This window comes from Capronia epimyces, assembly GCF_000585565.1.
Source record: "Capronia epimyces CBS 606.96 chromosome Unknown aczIQ-supercont1.4, whole genome shotgun sequence".
NCBI lineage: Eukaryota > Fungi > Ascomycota > Eurotiomycetes > Chaetothyriales > Herpotrichiellaceae > Capronia > Capronia epimyces.
In genome coordinates, this window is record NW_006912907.1 from 3,206,014 (window position 1) to 3,226,772 (window position 20,759).

A 20,759-nucleotide genomic window follows, 5' to 3' on the forward strand; every position below is an offset into this window, starting at 1 on the left:
TCTGGAAGGTTGTTCGACGTTTGACAAGTTGGCTGGAGCAGCGGAGGGGAGCAGCGGAGGGGAGGACGCGTGTCGGTATGCGTTGGTTGTACCGGCAATCAGCGGCAGGCCACGAATGCAAACAGATCTACAGTATAATCCGTAGCAGTGGACACTACGGAATAAAACCATTGCAGGCGATCAGACCAGCGCGCCGGACCTCATGGGCGCCGCTGAGACCGTCTAATAAGGGCAACTTGAGCGCTAAATGTTGGTGCGCAGGTGAGTATTTTGCAGCATTAGGGGTGGCCCATTGGGGCGCAGCAGCAGAGCCAGAGCCCCCCTAAGCCCGTGCCAGTGTCAGTGCCAGACGACTGCGTTCCATGCGATGCGGTGTTGTCATGTTGACCGTTGAACCTATCTCGATTCTCCCTATCTCGACGTTTCAACCTGGATTCATCTCGACATTCCCCATTCCCTGTACATCAAGACGAGAGTCTACCTGTAGACTCACGCGCGTTGATTCTACTTCTCGTCACGTTCTTTGTCTTCACCTTCGTCACACTCTTTTCACTCCAAACCTTGTAGTCGTTCGCTGCTGCCTTTGTTTTGGCAGAGACAAGACCTTGCCCTCGCTCGTCAGCGGCAAAGACGCCCTTTTTACCCGAGAATTATTTGGCCTCTCGCCCTGCGGATGCCTACTTGAAGCACGATATCTTTGTCTTGAACAACATCTCTTGCCCATCGTCATCATCATGAAGAGTTTCACCGCCGTTGCGACCGCGTTTGCAGGCGCTGCTCTCTTTCTCAAATCAGCCTATGCTGATCTCGACCCCATCGTCATCAAAGTGCGTCGGTTCCCAGACGCTCTCCTCGCTCATAGATTTGAAGTCTGACTCCTCTCTTTCACCGTGCAGGGCTCCAAGTTCTTCTATCAATCAAATGGAACACAATTGTGAGTACCTTGCCCCATTTTCCTTGAGTGAGGCTAATCCACGGTAACGCAGTTTTATCAAGGGCGTAGCATACCAACGTACGCTATTCCAGTTGCCTTCCTCTGACTACATCGACTGACGAGTGTGTAATAGAGGACTACTTGGGCAATGGCACCCAGACCAGTTCGACTGACAGCTACATCGACCCTCTCGCCGATTCTTCCTCATGCAAGAGAGACATCCCCTACCTGCAGAAATTGGGCACCAATACGATCCGTGTCTATGCTCTTGATCCTACCAAAGACCATGATGAGTGCATGTCGTTACTAGCAGATGCTGGTATCTATGTCATCGCCGATCTTTCTTCTCCCGGCAACTCGATTGTTCGCGATAGCCCGACATGGAACGACGATCTATACTCCCGTTATACAGCGGTGATTGATGCCATGGCCAACTACACAAACACATTGGGTTTCTTTGCAGGAAATGAGGTTTCCAACAACAACACCAACACCGATGCGAGTGCTTTCGTGAAGGCTGCCGTCCGTGACACCAAGGCCTATATCAAGAAACAGAACTATCGCACCATCGGCGTCGGCTATGCTACTAACGATGATGCTGACATTCGTGTGAACTTGGCCGACTATTTCGATTGTGGAGACAGGACCGATGCCATTGATTTCTGGGGCTACAACATTTACTCCTGGTGTGGGGATTCCAGCTACACTGAGTCTGGATATGATGTGCGCACCAAGGAGTTCTCAACTTACAATGTTCCCGTTTTCTTTGCCGAGTACGGCTGCAATGAAGTGCAGCCTCGTAAATTCACCGAGGTGCAAGCATTGTACGGAGATCAGATGACTCCTGTCTGGTCTGGTGGTATTGTCTACATGTATTTCCAAGAGGTGAATGACTATGGTAAGTCAAATCATCTGCGGTTCTCGCGATGTCACTAATCACTATGCAGGTCTTGTCAGCGTGTCCGGCAGCTCCGTCAGCACCTTGGCCGATTTCAATTACTTGTCTTCCCAAATTGCGAAGATTGATCCAACCGGAGTCAATTCCAACAGCTATTCGCCCACCAACACTGCGGCTGCGGCTTGCCCCACGGTGAACAGCGATTGGCAAGCGTCCTCCGAACTACCTCCAACGCCGAATCAGGAGCTTTGCGAATGCATGTTCGATGCCTTGACTTGCGTTCCAAACAGAATTGCGACCGATGACATTGGCGATTTCTTTGGCGTTGTCTGCGGTCTGGGCAGCGGCACTTGCGACGGGATCACCGCCAATGCGACCGTGGGCACCTATGGCGCATATGGCATGTGCAATCCCACCCAACAGCTGGGCTGGGCTCTCAACAACTACTACGAACAGCAGGTCGCAGCTGGCAATGGTGCTTCGGCCTGTGATTTCTCTGGATCTGCCAAGACCCAGTCGCCGACCAAGCCAACTGGAACATGTGCTTCATTAATCAGTCAGGCCGGTAGTGCAGGCACTGGCACGGTGACTTCTCAGCCCAGTGGCACTGGTAGTTCTGGCTCCGGTTCTGGCTCCGGTTCTAGCTCCAGTGGCAGCGGTAGTAGCAGCAGCAGCTCCAGTGCAGGTGTTCCAGGCTTTTCTACCCCTGGCCATATCGGTCTTTTGCAAGTGGTGTTGTATCTTTCTGTCGCCTTCATCTCTGGCGCCGGCATGATCTTGTTGTAAACGAGAAGAGCGCTGAGCATGCTGGATTGGGTGGATGGAGAACCTCAAGTTGTGTTCTTATGGGTTCGCACAATCACCTGTCAAGTGGTCTTTCCGAATCACCATCCCGAGGGATGGTGCCCAGAGCATTCATGGAGTCTAGCGAGCACCGGAGTGGTTGGTTTTCTTTATTGCCAAATAGACCACAAATGGCAGGTCACCACGACAGATACCAGCATAGGACGGACAGAATGCTTTCAATTGAATTGTATATCACTCGTACAGCTCCTATGTGCAGTCCATGATTCTCCGCCTCGATCAGAGCCTACGTCTGTCTCCGTGCTCTGCCAGGTAGTATTACGCCACATATCTTGTTTCGCTGGACGACTACAGAGTACCCGTAGCCGTACCCTCACAGCCTCGTGGGGGAAGATGAGCGCCGGTGGCTGACCAACAGGCAAACGACAGGCAGCGCATAGGTAGTGAGAGACAGTAGACATTGTAAGCAGGAGATACTCGGTCCCTGCGATAGCGAATGGGTCTCGGTGACGACCTGAGACAAGGGACAATAGCGATGGAATATGTACGGAGTACGGAGTAGTGACTGGTTGCAGTTCTCTATCATGTTACTGCTGTCGTCAGCCTGGGCGATCAGAGCGAGGCGCCACATAATTTAATCGGCGGAATTTCCAATCACCTTCAAGTTTCTTAATATGTACATTGTAGTCTTCTGCTGCCCTGCCGCACCTCACCAAGCCTGCTCGGTTGTGAGAACCAGAACACGTGAATCCTTCTCCTGCATCTCGGTTGGTCGTGTGTGGAAAGCCAGAAAGGCGTGCGCGCAGCCCGAATATGGAGGCACACGGGATGGTCTCGAGTTCTGCTCCTGCTCCTGCTCGCTCCACGGGTATGGCGAGTAGTTACGCGACCCGAGGGCTTTTCGGAGGCGCCATGAGGGTTCAGTTGCCGGTGGAACTCATCGATTCTAGGTATGTGACGGTGTTCAATCTTTCGTGGTGTTCGTACCTATCGCTTCCTGCGCTCCCCTTGAGTGACCGGCCAGCTGTAGCCGGATAGGGTTTGGGTTGGATATGTATGGCACGAAGATGGAGAGATGGGCGAGGAAGGGCAGCGGTGGTCGTTGGCAGCGTCTCTCTCTCCCCTTCCTCCCTCCCTCTCTTGTCTACATCTACCTACCCCACGGCGATATGCTGAATGCTAAGCTGTGCTGGGCCTCCGGAGACATCTGCCTCTCACCCACTGCATTCCGCCCCGGGCTAACAGGTGCTTCTTCGCAGCGATCTCCGCCAGGTGCCAGACCACCAAGAAGTCTTCCTGTCGCCGACCACGCTGACATCGATCATCTTCGAGATCAACGACTACGTCGAGCAGTCGGATCTACCCAGCAGCCAGCATCCCACCACGACGACGACTACCACGACTAGGCCGGACGGCACCACGACCACGACAACCACCACGGTCGTCAACGGTAATGCGGCTAGGGAAACGGCCGAATCGGACGCAGAAGCAGCCCAACACCATTTCACAGACGTGATCTCGCCGCCGGACACGCTCGCGGCACCACTACCACGCCCGCAGCAGGTCCGGCTGCAGAGCCCCAGCCTCGCCGCGTATCCCGCATACATCCTCGCGGCGAATATCAGGAGCTACGACACGGCGCACCGAGCCCCGCAGACAGCGTCGTCCCCGAACCCGCTCCAGTCACTCGTGCACCAGATCCAGCTCCTCGTTCGCATCCAAGACTACGCGACCGACCTGTGCGTTCGGATCAACGTGCCTTTGAAAGAGCTGGCCGACCACAGCCAGGCCGCTGCTGAAGCTGCATTTGCTCGGGACGTGCTTGCCCGGGTGGTTGCGACACTGGACGTTGTTGAATTCGATCTCTTTGGCGCCCAATAGAGGCCGCCGCACCCGTATCGCCATGGCCACGCCGAATCGAAAGTCTTGAATATCAAAAAGCCTGATGGAATGTAATGGTGCGCCCGCATTCCACCAGCTAGGGGGGGATTCGCTGTTAACCGCCATTTCCCATCTCTGAAGGTTCCGGCGCGCGGACGAGTTGGTATTGCTGAGATTAAGACAGCGTGCGGCAAGAAGAGCTGTAATCTGGAGCGAATGGATGCTTGAAACGAACAACAAACAACGAACAGATGGGCCAATATTGGCAGGGTCGATCGTGAGGAAGGCCTCAACGCCGAGGTGGCAGAAAGCCGCTCGATCAGAGAAGCAGTTCACGTCACGTCAAGTCAAGTCGAGTCGAAATCCGCTCGTTCATTCCATTCTCATTCACATTCGTTCATCACGCCAGCTAAAGCTGCCTTCTTCGCTTTCAACAGGGCCACGACGAATGGCTTCGTCGTGGACAATCCTTCAGCACAGAGCAATAGAGACAGGCAAGGTGTCTCATGAAGCATAACATACTGCACCATACTGCACAATGGCAGGCCTTTCAGTGCAGTCAGTGCAGTCAGTGCAGTCAGTGCAACCCGGCCGGACCCTGACAATGCTCGTTCCAGAACCCTGACCGACACCATACCAATGACCAAGCTCAACTAAGGCCATCGTTCCCAGATCCCCAGAACACATGAACATGAGGTACAAGACAACCCGACTAATCACTCAACTCCACCTCTTCGATCATGGACCCCAAAACACTCCCAGTCCTACCGTCGCTCGAGCTTCGCGATCCCGAGCCAGACCCCGAGCTCTCCACACTTCCCTCTCTGCTCGACCCCGTCTTGGACTTCTTCTGTGGACTCGCCCTCGGCTTGGGTCTGACCTGCACCAGCCGGCCCTTGCATCTTCCACATCGATGTTTCTCCGTGTCGATGCTCTTGCTATGCCGGCCGTACTCGGCCCCACAGCCACCGTCTTGATCCAAATTCAGAAAGTCCATGGCCGGCGTCCGGTCTCTGCCCACACACGCCCAGAGATACTTGTGGTTGATGACGTAGCTGTGTTTGGTGGTGACTTGGACCTGACGCCAGACGTCGACATGGCTTTGACGCAAATGGCTGGTCACTTTGGCGGCCCATCTCTTGAACGAGGCTCCGTGGGGCTGGTCGCGCACATTGCTGATCATGAAGTTGGCCAAGTGGCAGAACTCATGAGCCAGTGTGTTGACGAGGCGATCTTCGCAGTCTATGATCTTCTCAGCCAACTCAACGCTAGCATAGTGCCGAACGTTGACTCCGGGTCCTTCGTTCTCTCCTCCTTTCACAGGAGACCCGGACAGTCTGGTCACCGTTCTTTTCCAGTTCGCCCGTCCGGCTGTCGATCGAAGAGTCTTGGACCATTTGATCTGGACGCCGCCTGTGCTGTGAGATAGGCTTCCTAGCCTCGAATCTGCCACATTGATGTCAAGCTCGCGGAGTAGGTCGATGGCCATCTTCTCTTTCCGGGCATCAAACTCCTTCTTTCGAATCGCAGCGGCCCTTTTCTCTTCTAGAAGACGCTTCTTTTCCACCTTTTCCGGACTCTTCGTTGGTGACTGAGGCCTCGACTTTGACTTGCGTGGTGAGGAACATGGACTTGGAAGGGAGTCTGAGCTTTCGTTAAACTTATGTTCCTTCTCAGAGGCCGAATCCGAATCCGAGTCTGAAAAAATGGTGAACGGAGCAAACAGTCGTTTCCTTGGAGACGTGGCCGGCACCTTTCTCGGCGAGTACGCATCGTTCCATTCATTGATCACGTTATGATCCCAGAACGAGTCCATACTCTGACGGTGAGGTGACTGCGGGATTGTTTGGCGCTTAGAAGGAGACAACAGCTTAGACGGTGACTTGAGTTTCGTGGGTGACCGAGGTGGTGTGGCTGGCAGTGTCCCGGATTCGTCCTCAGCTCTGTCATCCGATCTACCCTTACCATCCTCTCCATCCGTTGCCAGAACGCGTTGGGTGGGCATATTCTTGGGAGGCAATAGCAGCGCAGGCCTCGGAAGGGGTGCTTCGAGCTTCAAGATTGCATCGAGGTCGTCCAAGGGGATGGACTTGACTGGTAATGGATTCGGAGGACTGGCCTTTGCAAATTCCCTTGAGTCCAACTCGGATCGTGTGTTCATCCCAAACTCAGGTTTTTGCACTGGTGAGGAAGTAAGATCGATCACCTCAACCTCTCTTTCATCTCTCTTGTGTTGCTTATCGTGGTCGAGGCACATGTCTTGCAGAGCATGTGATAATTTATCGGCTGGCTCGTTTTCCTTGTCTGATTGCGAGCTTGATTCGTGTCGAGAAAAGCTGAGGCGTCTTCGAGCCGGCGAACCACGCTGAAGCCTTCTACGTGGTACTGGTCTAGTGGGAGATCTTCTTGACATTTCTTTGTCGTCGTCAGACTCCGAAGATGGAGAGTCATGATAGCTAAGCTCGGCATCATCGTCCACAATGAAGCCACTCAAGTCCGTATCCTCATCCTCGTCTTCTTCGTCCATCGAATCAAGGCCATCATCATTACACCAAGCTTCCGTCAGGACAAACCTACTGGCGTAGCCGCGACGGGGCTGGTCCTTGCATGCGACTGATTCCGCCTTTGAAGAGCGTGTCGCTTTCTCCCAGTCAGACATCATCGCTTTCCCCCTCTTGTTGACAAAGCGCATGCCTGCCTCTGCCACAGGGCCTGCGTGCCCAGTTTGTGTGTCGGATTCTTCCAGTGCCATGGCCTTCAGGGGAAGAAGGAGCGAGTCCACATGGGAGACTTTCAGAGGACGCCGGCCATTGGCAGGTGAACGGAGATTGTTGGAGCTCAACCTCAACGTGGCTTCGGTGGTCGTTGAGTTGCGAGGAAGCAGAGGAACATTGAGTCCGACGGACGACTGCGGTTTCTTCGCTACGGCCAACTTCTCAGGAGATAGGTGCTCCCGGGCAATCGGTCTCGAGCTGGGCAGCACCTGTTTCCGGGGGCTGGGAATACCGCGGTCTCTCTTTTCTGGTGATCGTGAGACGTCTGCTCCCAGTGCGGCCTGCTTTCGAGGCGACCTCCGAAGAGACGTGTTTGTGCCTGTCGCCATCAGCGGCTTTGGAGCGAGAATGGCTGCAAGATCCGGCAAGTCATCTTCAGACGAATATGGCGACATCTTCAGCGACTGTGACTGTGACTGGATATGGTCGGTTTGTAGCCTGAGACGTTGCAGTGCGCTGCTTCATTCGAGCGGCAAGCAAATGGCGGTCTCTGTTTACCTGTGCTGATTAGGAAATCAATCCCTGCTGGCATGTCTCTGGGGCAACCAGATCACGTGCACATATGAGTCCTGCACCGCAGCCTTGTCCAGTCACGTGCCAGAGGGATCATCAGGCTGTGGTTGAACGCAAGCCGAGGCTGCATCTTAAGATGTGTATGTAGATTGCTGCGAATAGTACCTATCGCTGGCATGCCATTTCTATGTAGAACATTCGTCGATTTCGAGTCCATCTCGCCCTTCTGGCCATCCCGATGGAGAGGCCTCCAATTATTTGACGTGATGTAACGCTTTGGCTTTGGTTTCTTACAAATCCATCCGATATCGATACCAGGTGGAGCTATTACTCCGTGCATAATGCTCCGTATTCTCCGTGATGCCCTGAGAATTTCGCCTTTGAGAATGCAGCCTCATATTTCTATTTCCCTCCATACCGGCTAGCTGGACCAGAATAAATCTCACCCACCATCACCATGTCTGTCGGCAAGAACGTGCTGATCGTCGGCCCGGGGTTTATCGGGTGGAATGTGCTCGATCGACTGGTGGCGGAGAAGTACAATGTGACGGGATACGTGCGGCGGAGCGCGCATGCACAGCAGATCGAGCGCTCCGGCGCCAAAGCGGTGGTGGGCAGCCTGGACGACGCGGAGCTGATCAAGACGCAGACGGCGGCGCACGACATTGTCTTCCACACGGCCACGGCCGACCACCAGCCGTCGGCCGAGGCCGTGTGCGCGGGCGTGGCAGAGCGAGCGGCCCAGGGCAAGTCGACCATCTACATCCACACGTCGGGCACCAGCGTGCTGGACGACGGCGCCTGGGGCGAGTTCGAGGGCGACAAGATCTACCGCGACGACCAGCGGGCCGAAATCGACGCCGTGGCCGACGACGCGCCGCACCGGCCCATCGATCTGGCCGTGCTGGCCGCCCAACGCCGGATCGGCGACAAGGCCAAAATCGCCATCATGATCCCCCCGCTCATCTACGGCTACAATCCCTCCCATGGCCGGCTGTCCATGCAGATCCCGACCCTGACCCGGTTCGCGCTCAAGCACGGCTACGCAGGCCACCTCGGCAAAGGGCTGGCCGTCGAGTCGCAGATCAACGTCGTCGACCTGGCTCGTGGCTATGTCGTGCTGCTGCATCATATGGAATCCGCCCCGCCCACCGAGTTTCTCGAGAACCCGTACTTCTTCTGCGAAAACGGCCACGATACCTCCTGGAAGACCGTGGCGGAAATGATCGGCTCCAACCTGTACAAGGCCGGCAAGATCGCCGATCCTACACCGAAGACGATCCCGCCGGAGCTCTATGGCGATTTGTATGGAGCGGATTATTCTGGCGCTGCCTTGGGCCTGAATTCCCGCAGCCGCGCCATCAGGCTGAGACAGCTGGGCTGGGAGCCCAGAGAGCGGAGCATGCACGAGTCTTTTGAGCTGTTCGAGCTGCCTGAAATCTTGAAGCAGGGTGTGTAGAAATTGGAAGGGTAACAGGGAGCCATCAGCGCGAGGCATAGATTGGCGGTAGGGGTGATAGACATAGACATCATACGCAGATAGAAATAGACACTATACACCTTGCTGCGTATCCGTGACGATGCTACTCTCTGGTCAGTTAGGTGCGTGGTCACTCCACGCCAAGATAAGCGCCATGTTTGTAGTAATTAGACCATTCCTTCCAGTATATTTGCCCGCTCGCAAACGATGCTGCTGCAGAGCCAATGTCGTCAATTATAGACGTCGCCCTCTGCCCGTAGGGGTCTGTTCAAGGTTCAGTCGTTGTTCCCGATAACATAATGGTTAAGGGTGCTCAGGCATTCTTCCAGTCATCGTATCTTGCATCCTCGGAGGACAACGCCACATCCTACCCGTGGGCTCTCCAAGGAGCTAAAGGTACCCGGCAAGGGAAAGGAATCAATAAGGACAGGCCGAGCGATCACCAAATGGCAACCTGTAATGACTCTTGCGAAGCTGCTGGGCATGTATGGAAGAAAATGGTTCATGGGTTTTCGTTTTCTCCCCCCGCGGGTCGCGGCTCGACAAGATTTATACATTTTCATCCGCCCTCGTTACATTCACCATCTCATAGCTCGGCCCAGCGTCGATATTTCTGCCCCGTCCTTGGCCGTTACGGACATGATCATCAGCCTCCAGAGGCCCATTGGTTGTGGTTTGGGTTGCTTTTCTCGGGACCGTGCCGAATGATATAGGCTGCAGCTCGCGATATCGACAAGCCCACACACCCAGGCTTATAGTAAGAGTCGCGCTAGCTGCTTCAAGGCCCCACCAGAGCAGATTCGTAGGGACGGTTCTGGTGTAGAGAGACGTAACAAGAAGATGTAGGAAATGGATGGTCAAGGCGAAATCCGGGACGAGTTTGGATCTGGAGACCAGGAGGAGTATTGGAATTACTCTAGATTGGGTTAGCTGAAAGTCACCGTATACAGTCGCCAGCCGTCAGGACGTACGTTATGAAGCCATCAACCACCCATAGAAACCCGATGGTCCAGCCGATCGTGTTGTCACCTCTTACGCTATTCCAATCGAAGATCAACGCCAATGAAAACTTCTGGCCGAGGACAAGAGTCATAAATAATATCAAGACGAACGCAGTCGCGTAATAGGAGAGCTGAAGCAGGAGAATGGAGCGGATGATCTTCAGAGGTGGGAGTTCAGTAAGGGCGCCTGCGCGAGGTGGCTTTCTTCGTCGCGGGGGCATCCGCGAGTTGTCTTATCGGTGACCGTAGGTTTTCGCCAATATTCCCAGGCCTTAGCATTTGCCACGAAGACTCGACGTTATGGGCAGTGCTTGAACATTGTTTGAGAGAAGGTAGCGTGTGTCGGACTGAGGAGAAGAGAGGTTGCCTCGCCGTCAATACCGCATCACGTGGAACGGGCCTTTCTCCAAATCTGCCCTGTGCCCTCAGTCTAAACTTCACTGCGCATGCTGGAAGTTCAATGAAACCATTCTAGTTCTTGTAGCACATCTTCAACAGTTCTCGTATACCTTTTGCGAGATCCACACATATAACGCTCTTTTCAGGCTAAGACATCTCATCATCTCTACCCTTTGCCGACATCTACTCCGCCTCAACGTCCCTTCCTTTTTCCTATGGCTTGGGGACTTCCCACATGGCTGGGAGGTACTTCTACTCCCTCGCAGCCGGAACCAGCTCGCCCGAAGTCTAAGGATGGTGGCTTCGTCGCCCCTGACCGCCACGCTCGGGCACTATGCTACGAATCTCGAGACGTGTTCTTCGATTGTCTAGACAGGAATAACATCTTGGACGCTATCAAAGAGGACGAGAAGGCCAGAAAGGTGTGCCCGAAGGAGGTCGAACAGTACGAAAAGGACTGTGCTAAGAGTTGGGTGAGTTATACTCCGGTTTCCTGGAGTTCCACCACTTCCGGCGTTGAAGTCATGCTGACATCGGGCCTATCCAGATCAAGTACTTTAAAGAGAAGAGAGTAATGGAAAATAAACGAGATCAATCGATAGCTCAGATTCAAAGAGAGGATGAAAAAGCGGCTGCGAAGTCTAAAGCAGGCCGGCAAAAAGGTTCTTGGTTGGGATGATATACCGGATAAGGATTTGTCTCAGGACACCTGAATGGACTATTCGGTCCTTGGACAAGAATACTCTCCTGGGTTATCGACCCTCCGCATGCGCCCAAAAGACCTGTCCCCCCAAGTGGATGCCAGCTCGAGGCAGTATCTTGCCAAAATGTGGCATGGTTGACTCTGGACAGTGGCATAGACGGGCAGAAATCTTGTATACCAGACAGCATTATATGCCTAGTGCGATTTCACACCAACACAGCAGAGTGTGTTTTACCGTGCGGAGGGAACTGCGGCGCCGACTTCCCCAGTCGGGATTGAAGTCTTAATGAACAAAATCTTCACTCACACAAGGAATTGTGGTCATTGGACCTTCATGCATGACACAGCAAGTACATCCGCGGCCAAACATGGTCTACAGAGCCAGCTTACCGTCCCAGAGGGCCCAATACACTTCCGACCATAACAGCAGCCTCTCTTTCCCAATTCTCCACCACCTCTTCTGTCTTTGCTGCTGCAGGGCTGTTTCCTAGAGCTACGCTCCGTGGCATCTTGGACCCCCGTAGCACACAGTCACGGATTTCTGCTCGGACAACATCGCGTTGGCTTCTAAGCGTGCGTGCGGCAACTCCTCCGCGACTGAGAATATCGGATACACGTGGAGCCAAAGAGGATGCCAAAGAGCGCCAGAAGTAGGATGGAAGAGACGCGGTGTCTAGGGCACTGAGCAGGAGGGCGAGAAAAGTATCCGACGACTGCTTTTTTGGACCCGGAATCTCAGGTTCCCCCTCGCTATCCTCGTCAGAGGTATCGTTAACTTTGCCATCGCTTCCCTCGCCACGTAATAGAGGGTGTTCCGGTGTATATATCCCCCGCAGTAAAACTTCGAGTGCCACAACGTTCTGACACCTTGCGCTGGCCTCCAATAACGCTCTGTCTAAAGTCGGCAGTTGGCCCAGACCACGTCCAATGGAGGCAGCACTCGAGGTGATGGCTGTCTGAAGATACCCCTGCAATGCACGGATCAAATACTCAGGCTCGAAATCTTTCCTGGCCATTTTTTCTCCATTGATCTTGGGCGCCGGTGAGAGGAGATAGAGAGCATGCACTGCGCTGGTGAATCGTGCACGACTGTCCTCTGTCTCGCGAAATGTAGGGCCCGCAGTAGACAGTCCGCTAGTAGATGCAGAGGAGAGAGTGCTCATTGAAAACTCGCGGACGACGCGGCGGGCAAAATCAAGAATCTTGGCTTCTCCGTCCTCAAAAGCCCGACCACGCAAGGCCTTGACGAGGTTGATACGGCCAAGGTCGTGACCGTCCTTCCCACTCATGGTGTTGCGGAAGGCAAGGATCACGAGACTCCCACGGACAAGGGCAGTGTGGTCCTCTTTCCCGAGCCGTGTGGTGCCTCCCAGCCCTGACTCCGCCAGAATCACTTCGAGCTGCCTTGCAAGGGCAAGGACCCTCTGCATACTGCGGCCTAATCGGAGGACTTCCCAGCTTCGCTGAGCCACGTCCTTTGCGTCGACTGCCCGCTGATGTCGAACCAGCACTTCCTTCTCCAACCGGTCGTAGCTGGCGGTAAGCCGGGCTCGCTCGTCTTCGACCTTGGCAAGAATGCGTTGTGCGGCTGCATTCTGGGTAGAAGTGTAGGTTAATATCTCTAGTGCGGATCGAGAGGTCAACGTATGTATATGGGAGTCGATTTCTTGGAGATCAAATAAGACGCGTGACAGCGGAGTTGTAAGGTCAATAGCGGGATCCGAGGGATTGTTGGTTGCGACGATGAGATTGTTGGCATGAGAATATGGAGAGAATTCGTCTGACGTGAGGGAGGCGATGTCGATGTAGGTTGAGGTTGTACCAGCAGGGTTTGATGCAGCCATGATGCCTAAAGTCCGGGGGACAGATAGACGCCTTGGAGTCGGAAGAGGAGTGTGCAGACACCGTGCAGCCTGTGTCTGGCTTTACCCGCTGCCCGCTTTAAGGAAGGGTGCTATCCTCGTGATGGCCAGATGGATGGCGAATTTGAAGCACAGGCGATCATCCCGTTATCAACCGGTGTCTGGAGTGGAGGAATCCTCCGGACAGGGAAGATCCAGGATACTTCAAAGGGGAACACCGAACCTAGGTATAGAACTTTTAGACGATCTCGATAGGGGTGGTTGCAACGGAGATGTTGGTGTTGTCAGTGTGCTACTATTACTGGGTTGAAGGGTCCACATCCAAAGAGGACACATTCAAATTTAGTGCGCCAGCAAGGCTGAGAGGCGCTGCCGAGGGTTTTTGCTTCTATCAATTTGTCCCACTGGTAGGTGACTGGCAAGCCTTTCACTGGCACCGCTACAGTACATTCGTTGTGCCGAATACTAGGAGTACAAGGCGTTGGAGCTCTTTGTACCTGGTAAGTAAGGTCCGGTATAATGAATGGCTCTGGGCCCACGGGCAGGAGCGTAACATCTCCGAGTACTCAGTACATTGATCTGGCCAAACTTTCCGACCCTCACTCACAATGATAATGATGCCTACATAGGCGGCGCCGCTCGATTAAACTGGTAATCAAATGCATTTTTCGAACCATTCGTCAAGATCTTCGGTAGATCATTAAACCTACTGCCCACTTGGCCAAACGGACACTTGAAGTGTGCACCATTGAGCCGGTGCAGTTAGAAGATCAGCTGATATTCTGCGCATGGACGTCTGCAGGCATCGTGTCTATTGGCAGGATTAGGCTCATCAGGTTCGGTCGTGGGTACCTGACGCCGCTTGTGCATGTTCCTGAATCGAGGGAGAATCGCTGCATCCCTCCCCGTGGCGCAGTTCGCCAATCTCTCCACGTATTGTTATCAGGTACCGGTACCTGCACTATCTCGGTTCATGTCTGCTGGAATTTCGGTGTGGACGGATTGGAGGAATTCGACCTGAGGACTAAGGGCTAAGGGGCCCCGATACCATAAGCCTTAGGAGCCCAGCGGGATATCTGCGGCCGGGCGAAAGCATGGACGGCTGGAGCGGACGCAGGGTGCAGGACTAAGCCTAGACTGCAGTGGACGGAGACATGTCGCATTCAATACAACGAAGTGGTGGAACGAATCATAAGCCCGAGATGACGCGTGCGGCCTCGACATGATAACACAATCGATCATGGTGGAGGATGGAGGATGGAGGATGGAGGGTGGAGGGTGGAGCGGCATCGTTTGTGCGCACAGAGGAGGCAGGACAGCGTGTCAGTGGGATGATAGGCGAGCACAGGCGAGGAATAGTGCAGGTCAATCGACAATAATGATGGGCTCAGGCTTGGAGCACCAAACTAGACACAAGGATGCGTTCGCTGTAGTGTTTGATGTCACGCGTTGGCCGCGGTGGATTGAGAAACATGCAAATACTATTAGAAGACGACGAGCAGTTGACGGCACCTAGACGGGGTGGCTGAAGCACCTCAGCTTGTAGTGTGTGAAAACTCGACCATGACTGGTTCCAGGCTGCAGTTAGGTCGCCGATCTGGCAGGGAGTCTGGCTGCCGCACTTCGTGCCTCCAGGATGTTTTAGCACCCCTCGGCTGGTGCAGGAGCCTTAGGCAAGCCTTAGGATCCTTGGGCTGGAGCCTAAGGTGCCTGGAAGAGCCGCTGTTGCGGCCGTCTTGGTCTCTCTTGGTCTCCGTCTCTGTGCCTCGCGCGCCCCCAGTTAAGTGCCAGTGGTGCCTTTCCTTTCGTGTGCCTTGGGAGGCCGCAGCCGTTGCAACCCCTTAGCCCCTGGCCAGCGCCCAATCAAGCCGGTGTTCCAGGTCTTTAGCCTCCTTCCGGGCACCTACCAGGCACCCTGTACGGATAGGCTGCAGGGCGACAGGAACCAGTTGCCAGCATGAACTGAACTGCAACTGTCGCCGGTATCCGTACTCCGTATACAACCGGAGACATGGGATGCAGTTTATCTCCCTAGCACCACATGCTGCCCCTCATTGAGGCTGGTCTTCTCCTTCAAACCCCTTCTGACTGCAGTGGTGAGTGGTGACGGCAGGCCGACAGAGTATAGTAACATGCACAGCACCACCGCATTATCGCACATGCATCTCATCCTCTCGAAACTGCTACTAGGCTAGGCTGGTAAGTCGCTGCGAGACACGACACACGAGGCACTCCCCCGTCCTCTTCGACCTCATCTTGTTCGACCTCGTTTCTCCCCGTCTACACTGTCGCCTTCTCGTCTTTCCCATCCCCCGCTTGACGCCGCTGACTAAATCCAGACCAGGCTTGCGAGCCCTCCCGCTTCGCACACCGCTCAGCCCAAGCCCTTCACTTTTAGCCTGGCGTCCTCGTCATCTGCCTCTTTGTCTCCACATCTAACCAACCTAACAGTTATGTTATGCGCCAGGGCCCTTGCCACCTACCGATACGATAAACTTGCCCTCCACGCTTCGAGGACCTGAACATCCTTCGCCAGTATCCGGATTGATCAAGGAGAGGGAGTCGTCGATAGTATCTGATCCCACCATCTTTTCCATTCATCACCATCCTTGCCTCCTCACTGCATCCTAGACGCCCTCCCGGCTCGCCGGCTACGTCGATCACATGGATCATAGGCGCGCGCGGCCTTCGAGTTCCTGAACGCTCTCCGTCCGATCCCCATAGTCTTATCACTATTGTCCAGCCCCTCCGACGGCGTCCGTCGCCACCACCTAGACACTCCATCAGGCTCTTTCCAGTTCAACATCTGAAAGGCGTCTAGTAACCATATTGCGGCCGCATTGTCCAACAACTACCGCTCCGGATGCGCAGCATTCTGGGGGCCGAAACGCCGCCGTCACTCGGATCCTTGACCGTCGCATAGCCTCTCGCCAACCCCGCGATGGCTGCGATATCCAATCTCGTCTTGAGCGAGACTGTCGCACCAAATGACCGAGTAGAAGAGCTGGACACTCCCACAACCCCTCGAGCCGGTCGTTATCCGCCGACACTTGTGGACGACTCGAAGATTGCAATCACAGACCGGGAGGCCCTTCCGCAACCCTACAACTCCTCGCAGCCTTCGAATCAAGGCGCTGAGCTGGATGTATCCAGTAACCGTCAAGATCCAGAACAAGAAGGCGGAAACTACGATCAGATAGAACATGATTCTATGGATCTTGATGAGGATGACAATGATCAACCTGGCTCTGACAACGAAGCCGAGCAGGGTGAGACAGACCCTGCCTCGAGAAAGAAAAAGGGCCAGAGGTTCTTCTGCACAGGCTACCCGCCTTGCAATCTCAGCTTCACGAGAAGCGAGCACTTGGCTCGCCATATCAGAAAACACACGGGCGAACGCCCGTTTCAATGTCATTGTAATCGAAGGTTTTCACGACTGGATAATCTGCGACAGCATGCGCAAACCGTTCATGTCAATGAGGAGATACCTACCGATTCTCTTGCCGCTACTGGGACCCGGTTTCAACGGCAAATCCGTACAGATCGTGTCAGGCCAACCGGCCGTCCTCGCACCGGTACCACGGGCAGCACCGGAGGTCACAGTCGAGGACACAGTCGAAATCTTTCGGCTTCTAGTGTCGGGTCGACCTCTTCCAACTACAGCGTAGTCACAGAGGCCAAAAGACGCCCGCCGCCGCTCCTCATGGCTACTGACAGCGCCACGAGATCCAGTTTGGGTGTCGAACCGCCGCACACACCACCGACACAATATCGTGGGTATGGTCCGAATTCCCCCAGTGGTATGAGTACACCAACGTCTGCCAACTTTTCGGCCACTCCTGGCAGCCCCAGCTTCATGTCATCCTTAGGCTCACCAGTTTCCTCGACTTCTCGATCGGGAGGGTTATTCGGCTCTCGACCGGCCGTTCGTAGACTTTCTGTTCCCTCCGGGTCCAACCCGTACCAGATTCAATATCCTCCTGGCTATTCCATGTCTTATGTGAGTCAGATGGGCCCTCCGAGCTCTTATGGTTCGTCAAACTCGAGCCTTTTTGCCAGTCCCACTTCTTCAACATTTCCCACCGCACCCGGTGACCAAGTCCCGCCTGGGGAGGATTGGCGGAGGCGAACGTGGCATCCATCCACTTTGTCTGCCAATTTCAATTACGGGCGTCCGGCAACCAGCGGGTTGACGTATTCACAAACTCCAGACGCACCCCAGCCTGCCCACGCTCAGTATGCCACCGCTGCCGCGAGTCAGGCTCCTCGCCTGCCGGGTATCGAGAGCTTTGACCATGTCCAGCATCGATCTTATACACCGCCTCGGCGCCAACCAAGCCCGATGCAAGGTACTGAAATATCTGGTGACGCACAATTCCCATCTTCCCCAAGCCAGGGTCCTCGTGTTCGTCCAGGGCATGTGTCTTGGGACGGGCTACGTCCCAACCAGTTCTCAGATGCCGAACATCAAGGTGAGGGAAGTCAAGGTGCAGCATCTTGGAGCCAGCAGACTATGAATGAAATCCAGAACGTGGAGGGCCAACGATTCGGCCCACATAGGCATGTGGATATGGGACCCCCTCCCTCTATGCCTCTTCAACCGCAGCAACACATGCCCCGGGAGGCACTCGAAGTACAGTCCTCTCTTCGACAGTCCAAGAGGCAGGGCTGGTATAACGGACCATTCCCCCCTGCTCGGACGTCTCCCGAAGATTCAAGCAGCAGTGATGGTGTGCCTACCCCAGGGATGACTGCGGTTGAGGTGCATCCTATGATCATGCATAGCAACGGCTATATGGAACCACACCATGCAACACTACCATCTGATGGACATCAAAATGTGAGTTACAGTCTGGCTGGAAATCCCTGGCCATAGACTGAGACTAATCACTCCGGCAGGTCTGTTTAGCCCCTTCTCCCTACATCGAGACGACCCGGCATCAGAACTCGGCGGCCTTCGGTGGCCGTAGTGGCGGCGAAATGAATCGACTGGAAGCTCTCGTAGCTGTGGCAACGAGAGAGGAGAATAGCGCCCGATGAATCGGTGGGAAAGACCCGAGACCACCACAACCACTTCGCTGCCTGAATGAAGTCTATTCGTTCACGCACATGTTCTGGATCCTCATGACGATCGAAACCAGTGCATATTTTGAGACGCAAGACCTCTGGCCTTACAATCTTGACGACCTGCATTGAGAGATACCCATATCGACTCTTGTTTTGATTCTATTCGTTCGTGTCTTTATGCCTTTTGACTTGTTTGGATGCATGCATATGGCTCACGAATTCTGCTTTTTCTACGCAAGCGGGAGTTGGGATCGAGGGACTGGATGTCTGAGCGTGTCATGAATACACAAACTGGCTTGACGATCTATGTGGGTTTTATATGAGAGGACAGCCTCAGTTGGTATTGACTGGTGGTCTTTACCGTTGCTCGCTTCTCCTACCTGGCCACCAGCCCTTCCCTGCGACCGGAATTCTGAACCGTCAGACCTCGGGAAGCTCTGGTTCGCTTATGACAGCGAGTAAAGCTTTTGGCGATTGGCTTTCCATTGGAGATTAGCACATAGTCCTTTGCTTGATTGGCCAACTAATAACTATTCTCGTAAAGACTTGCCTTTATAGACGACTGTTGTTCACTCACTTGTGAAGCTGCTCCATCCTTCAGTGGGCTACGAATAGGGGCGTGGATCCTCTTCACATGTTTGATGAAACAAAACATTAATTAGTCGTTACTGTTTGTTGTTTGTTGGAAACTGCACATAACGACTTCATACTCGACAGTACTACGGTGCATTGGTCAAGTTCTGTTTTCTTTCAACCTGAGCATGGTTGGGGTATGTCGCCTTCAGCCATGGTAAAGTCGGCTTTGTTCATGTTGGGCATACAGTGGTCAAGCAGATAAATTTCAGGATCTTGAGGTTACACAGACGAATCCAACGTGGCATTGGCGAAGGTCGACCATTACACCCTTCTTGCTTTGCATTGCTGAACCCATGCATCAAAGGTCTAAAGGACCATCTTAACCCATCACAACGAGGTGTATGCATCTCTCCAGATCCGCAGGTGGACCACAGCCACGCGATTTATGCACCTCCTAGCGCTCGTACGCCGCGCCGCGATCACAGACATAAACCTCGATATTCCGCCCATAAATGCCCCGTGAGATATCCAACTACTGGTTACCTCCTGCACTGCCAGCCATTGCGGTCAGGACCAGGCACAGTACACAGCATGCTTTAGATGGTCCTTCCATCAAATCTCCGACCTGGAAGCTGCGTGATGTAGGTACCCGGCCGATTTGGAAGGACATACCATCAGGCTAGATGTCGCCAACCTTGAGGGAGTGGACCGGTGCTTTGCCGTTGTTGACAGATTGGCGAGAGCAAACATTCTTGTTTTCCTTCCTGGGCTTAATCATAGGAATTTGTTCCCCTCTTGCAGAAATAATGACCTTTCAGAGGTGAGCATCCACGATGACACCCGTTGAAGAGGCAGGGAAATGAAGGATCGGCTGTGGGACAGGCTGGGATAATCTCTCGAGTTGCACAGACATAAGATTCTGCGAGAGGTACACGTTTCGTCTTCAGGCACCCGTTCGCCACGTGCGTGTCTGCATTTCCTTCTTTGTCTCGTGGCCTGAATTGATGGCCAGTCGACGGCGAGGGTTCCAGTGTATCGGCATCCATTGGACCTGGCTGACAGGAAGTTTGAGACTGGCAGGGTGGGAGAGTGGTAGAGTTGAGCACAAAGGATGAGAAGGGGGAAAAATGATCTGTAGCAAGCCTACACCAGACTGGACCTGGAGATGATTATGCAGATGGATTCACAGACAGTGAAGTTCCGCCCGCATCTGGCGAAAGCCCACAAGGCGCAGGCAGGAAGGCAGGCGTATGCCTTGCCTTGTCAAGCACGACGTGCGCTCTGTTCTTTCCTTCATAACCCATCCCGTGCCCTCACCTTCCTTTAACCTCTTCTTTCACCGACTCTGCATTCTCTGCACTCTCTGCACTCTCTTCCATCTCTTCACTCTCTTCGCTCTCTTCACTCTCTTTGTCTCGCACGCTCTTCGCCGCGCAGCCAGTTTTTTGCGAAGCTTTTCAGACGCTGCCGCGGATCTCATCTTGTTGAGCAGTCCTGCAAAAGACTTCCAACACAAACACTTTTTGTTTGCCCTGGGTTCCTTCGTTGTTTTCCTTTGGACGTGACGATTGGGTCAAGACAAGCAACCGAAAGACTCACATCGTTGACAGGAAACCAGGAGTGGTGCCACAATGAGACTCATACAGGTAGCCCTCCTACTGGGAGCTGTTTCAGGAATTGGTGAAGCTGCTATCTTGCCTATACGGCACGCATCTCCTGCACCACAGTAAGTGAGAGAATCATGGAAACTAGCAACCTTCCACAGCACGCTGAGGCTTGTCCTGATGGCTTACTGATATCTTCCAGGGCTACTCCACCATGTTCCCCTGTCACGGTCTACAACACAGTCACAGTCACATCCACAGAG

General features: G+C 54.1%; 8 protein-coding genes across 8 annotated transcripts; 5 read left to right on the top strand and 3 right to left on the bottom strand.

Moving 5' to 3' along the window:
• Positions 1-734: 734 nt before the first annotated feature.
• Positions 735-2,618, top strand: A1O3_05802 (uncharacterized protein; the record flags this gene model as incomplete). The annotated part of the gene is made up of 5 exons (XM_007735922.1): positions 735-827; positions 897-934; positions 987-1,012; positions 1,068-1,832; positions 1,882-2,618. 5 exons carry the CDS (start codon positions 735-737, stop codon positions 2,616-2,618), a joined length of 1,659 nt encoding a protein of 552 aa, XP_007734112.1.
• An 888-nt stretch (positions 2,619-3,506) lies between these two features.
• On the top strand, positions 3,507-4,517 carry A1O3_05803 (uncharacterized protein; the record flags this gene model as incomplete). Its single annotated transcript, XM_007735923.1, has 2 exons — positions 3,507-3,586; positions 3,896-4,517. 2 exons carry the CDS (start codon positions 3,507-3,509, stop codon positions 4,515-4,517), a joined length of 702 nt encoding a protein of 233 aa, XP_007734113.1.
• Positions 4,518-5,229: 712 nt separating this feature from the next.
• A1O3_05804 (uncharacterized protein) lies at positions 5,230-7,686 on the bottom strand (the record flags this gene model as incomplete). The annotated part of the gene is made up of 1 exon (XM_007735924.1): positions 5,230-7,686. One exon carries the CDS (start codon positions 7,684-7,686, stop codon positions 5,230-5,232), a length of 2,457 nt encoding a protein of 818 aa, XP_007734114.1.
• Positions 7,687-8,261: 575 nt separating this feature from the next.
• A1O3_05805 (uncharacterized protein) lies at positions 8,262-9,263 on the top strand (the record flags this gene model as incomplete). Its single annotated transcript, XM_007735925.1, has 1 exon — positions 8,262-9,263. The coding sequence occupies one exon, from the start codon at positions 8,262-8,264 to the stop codon at positions 9,261-9,263; it is 1,002 nt and encodes a 333-aa protein (XP_007734115.1).
• Positions 9,264-9,833: 570 nt separating this feature from the next.
• On the bottom strand, positions 9,834-10,506 carry A1O3_05806 (uncharacterized protein; the record flags this gene model as incomplete). Its single annotated transcript, XM_007735926.1, has 2 exons — positions 9,834-10,200; positions 10,256-10,506. The coding sequence occupies 2 exons, from the start codon at positions 10,504-10,506 to the stop codon at positions 9,834-9,836; spliced, it is 618 nt and encodes a 205-aa protein (XP_007734116.1).
• Positions 10,507-10,899: 393 nt separating this feature from the next.
• On the top strand, positions 10,900-11,363 carry A1O3_05807 (uncharacterized protein; the record flags this gene model as incomplete). The annotated part of the gene is made up of 2 exons (XM_007735927.1): positions 10,900-11,157; positions 11,232-11,363. The coding sequence occupies 2 exons, from the start codon at positions 10,900-10,902 to the stop codon at positions 11,361-11,363; spliced, it is 390 nt and encodes a 129-aa protein (XP_007734117.1).
• A 410-nt stretch (positions 11,364-11,773) lies between these two features.
• A1O3_05808 (uncharacterized protein) lies at positions 11,774-13,231 on the bottom strand (the record flags this gene model as incomplete). Its single annotated transcript, XM_007735928.1, has 1 exon — positions 11,774-13,231. One exon carries the CDS (start codon positions 13,229-13,231, stop codon positions 11,774-11,776), a length of 1,458 nt encoding a protein of 485 aa, XP_007734118.1.
• Positions 13,232-16,190: 2,959 nt separating this feature from the next.
• A1O3_05809 (uncharacterized protein) lies at positions 16,191-18,125 on the top strand (the record flags this gene model as incomplete). The annotated part of the gene is made up of 1 exon (XM_007735929.1): positions 16,191-18,125. One exon carries the CDS (start codon positions 16,191-16,193, stop codon positions 18,123-18,125), a length of 1,935 nt encoding a protein of 644 aa, XP_007734119.1.
• Between the last annotated feature and the right edge of the window lie 2,634 nt (positions 18,126-20,759).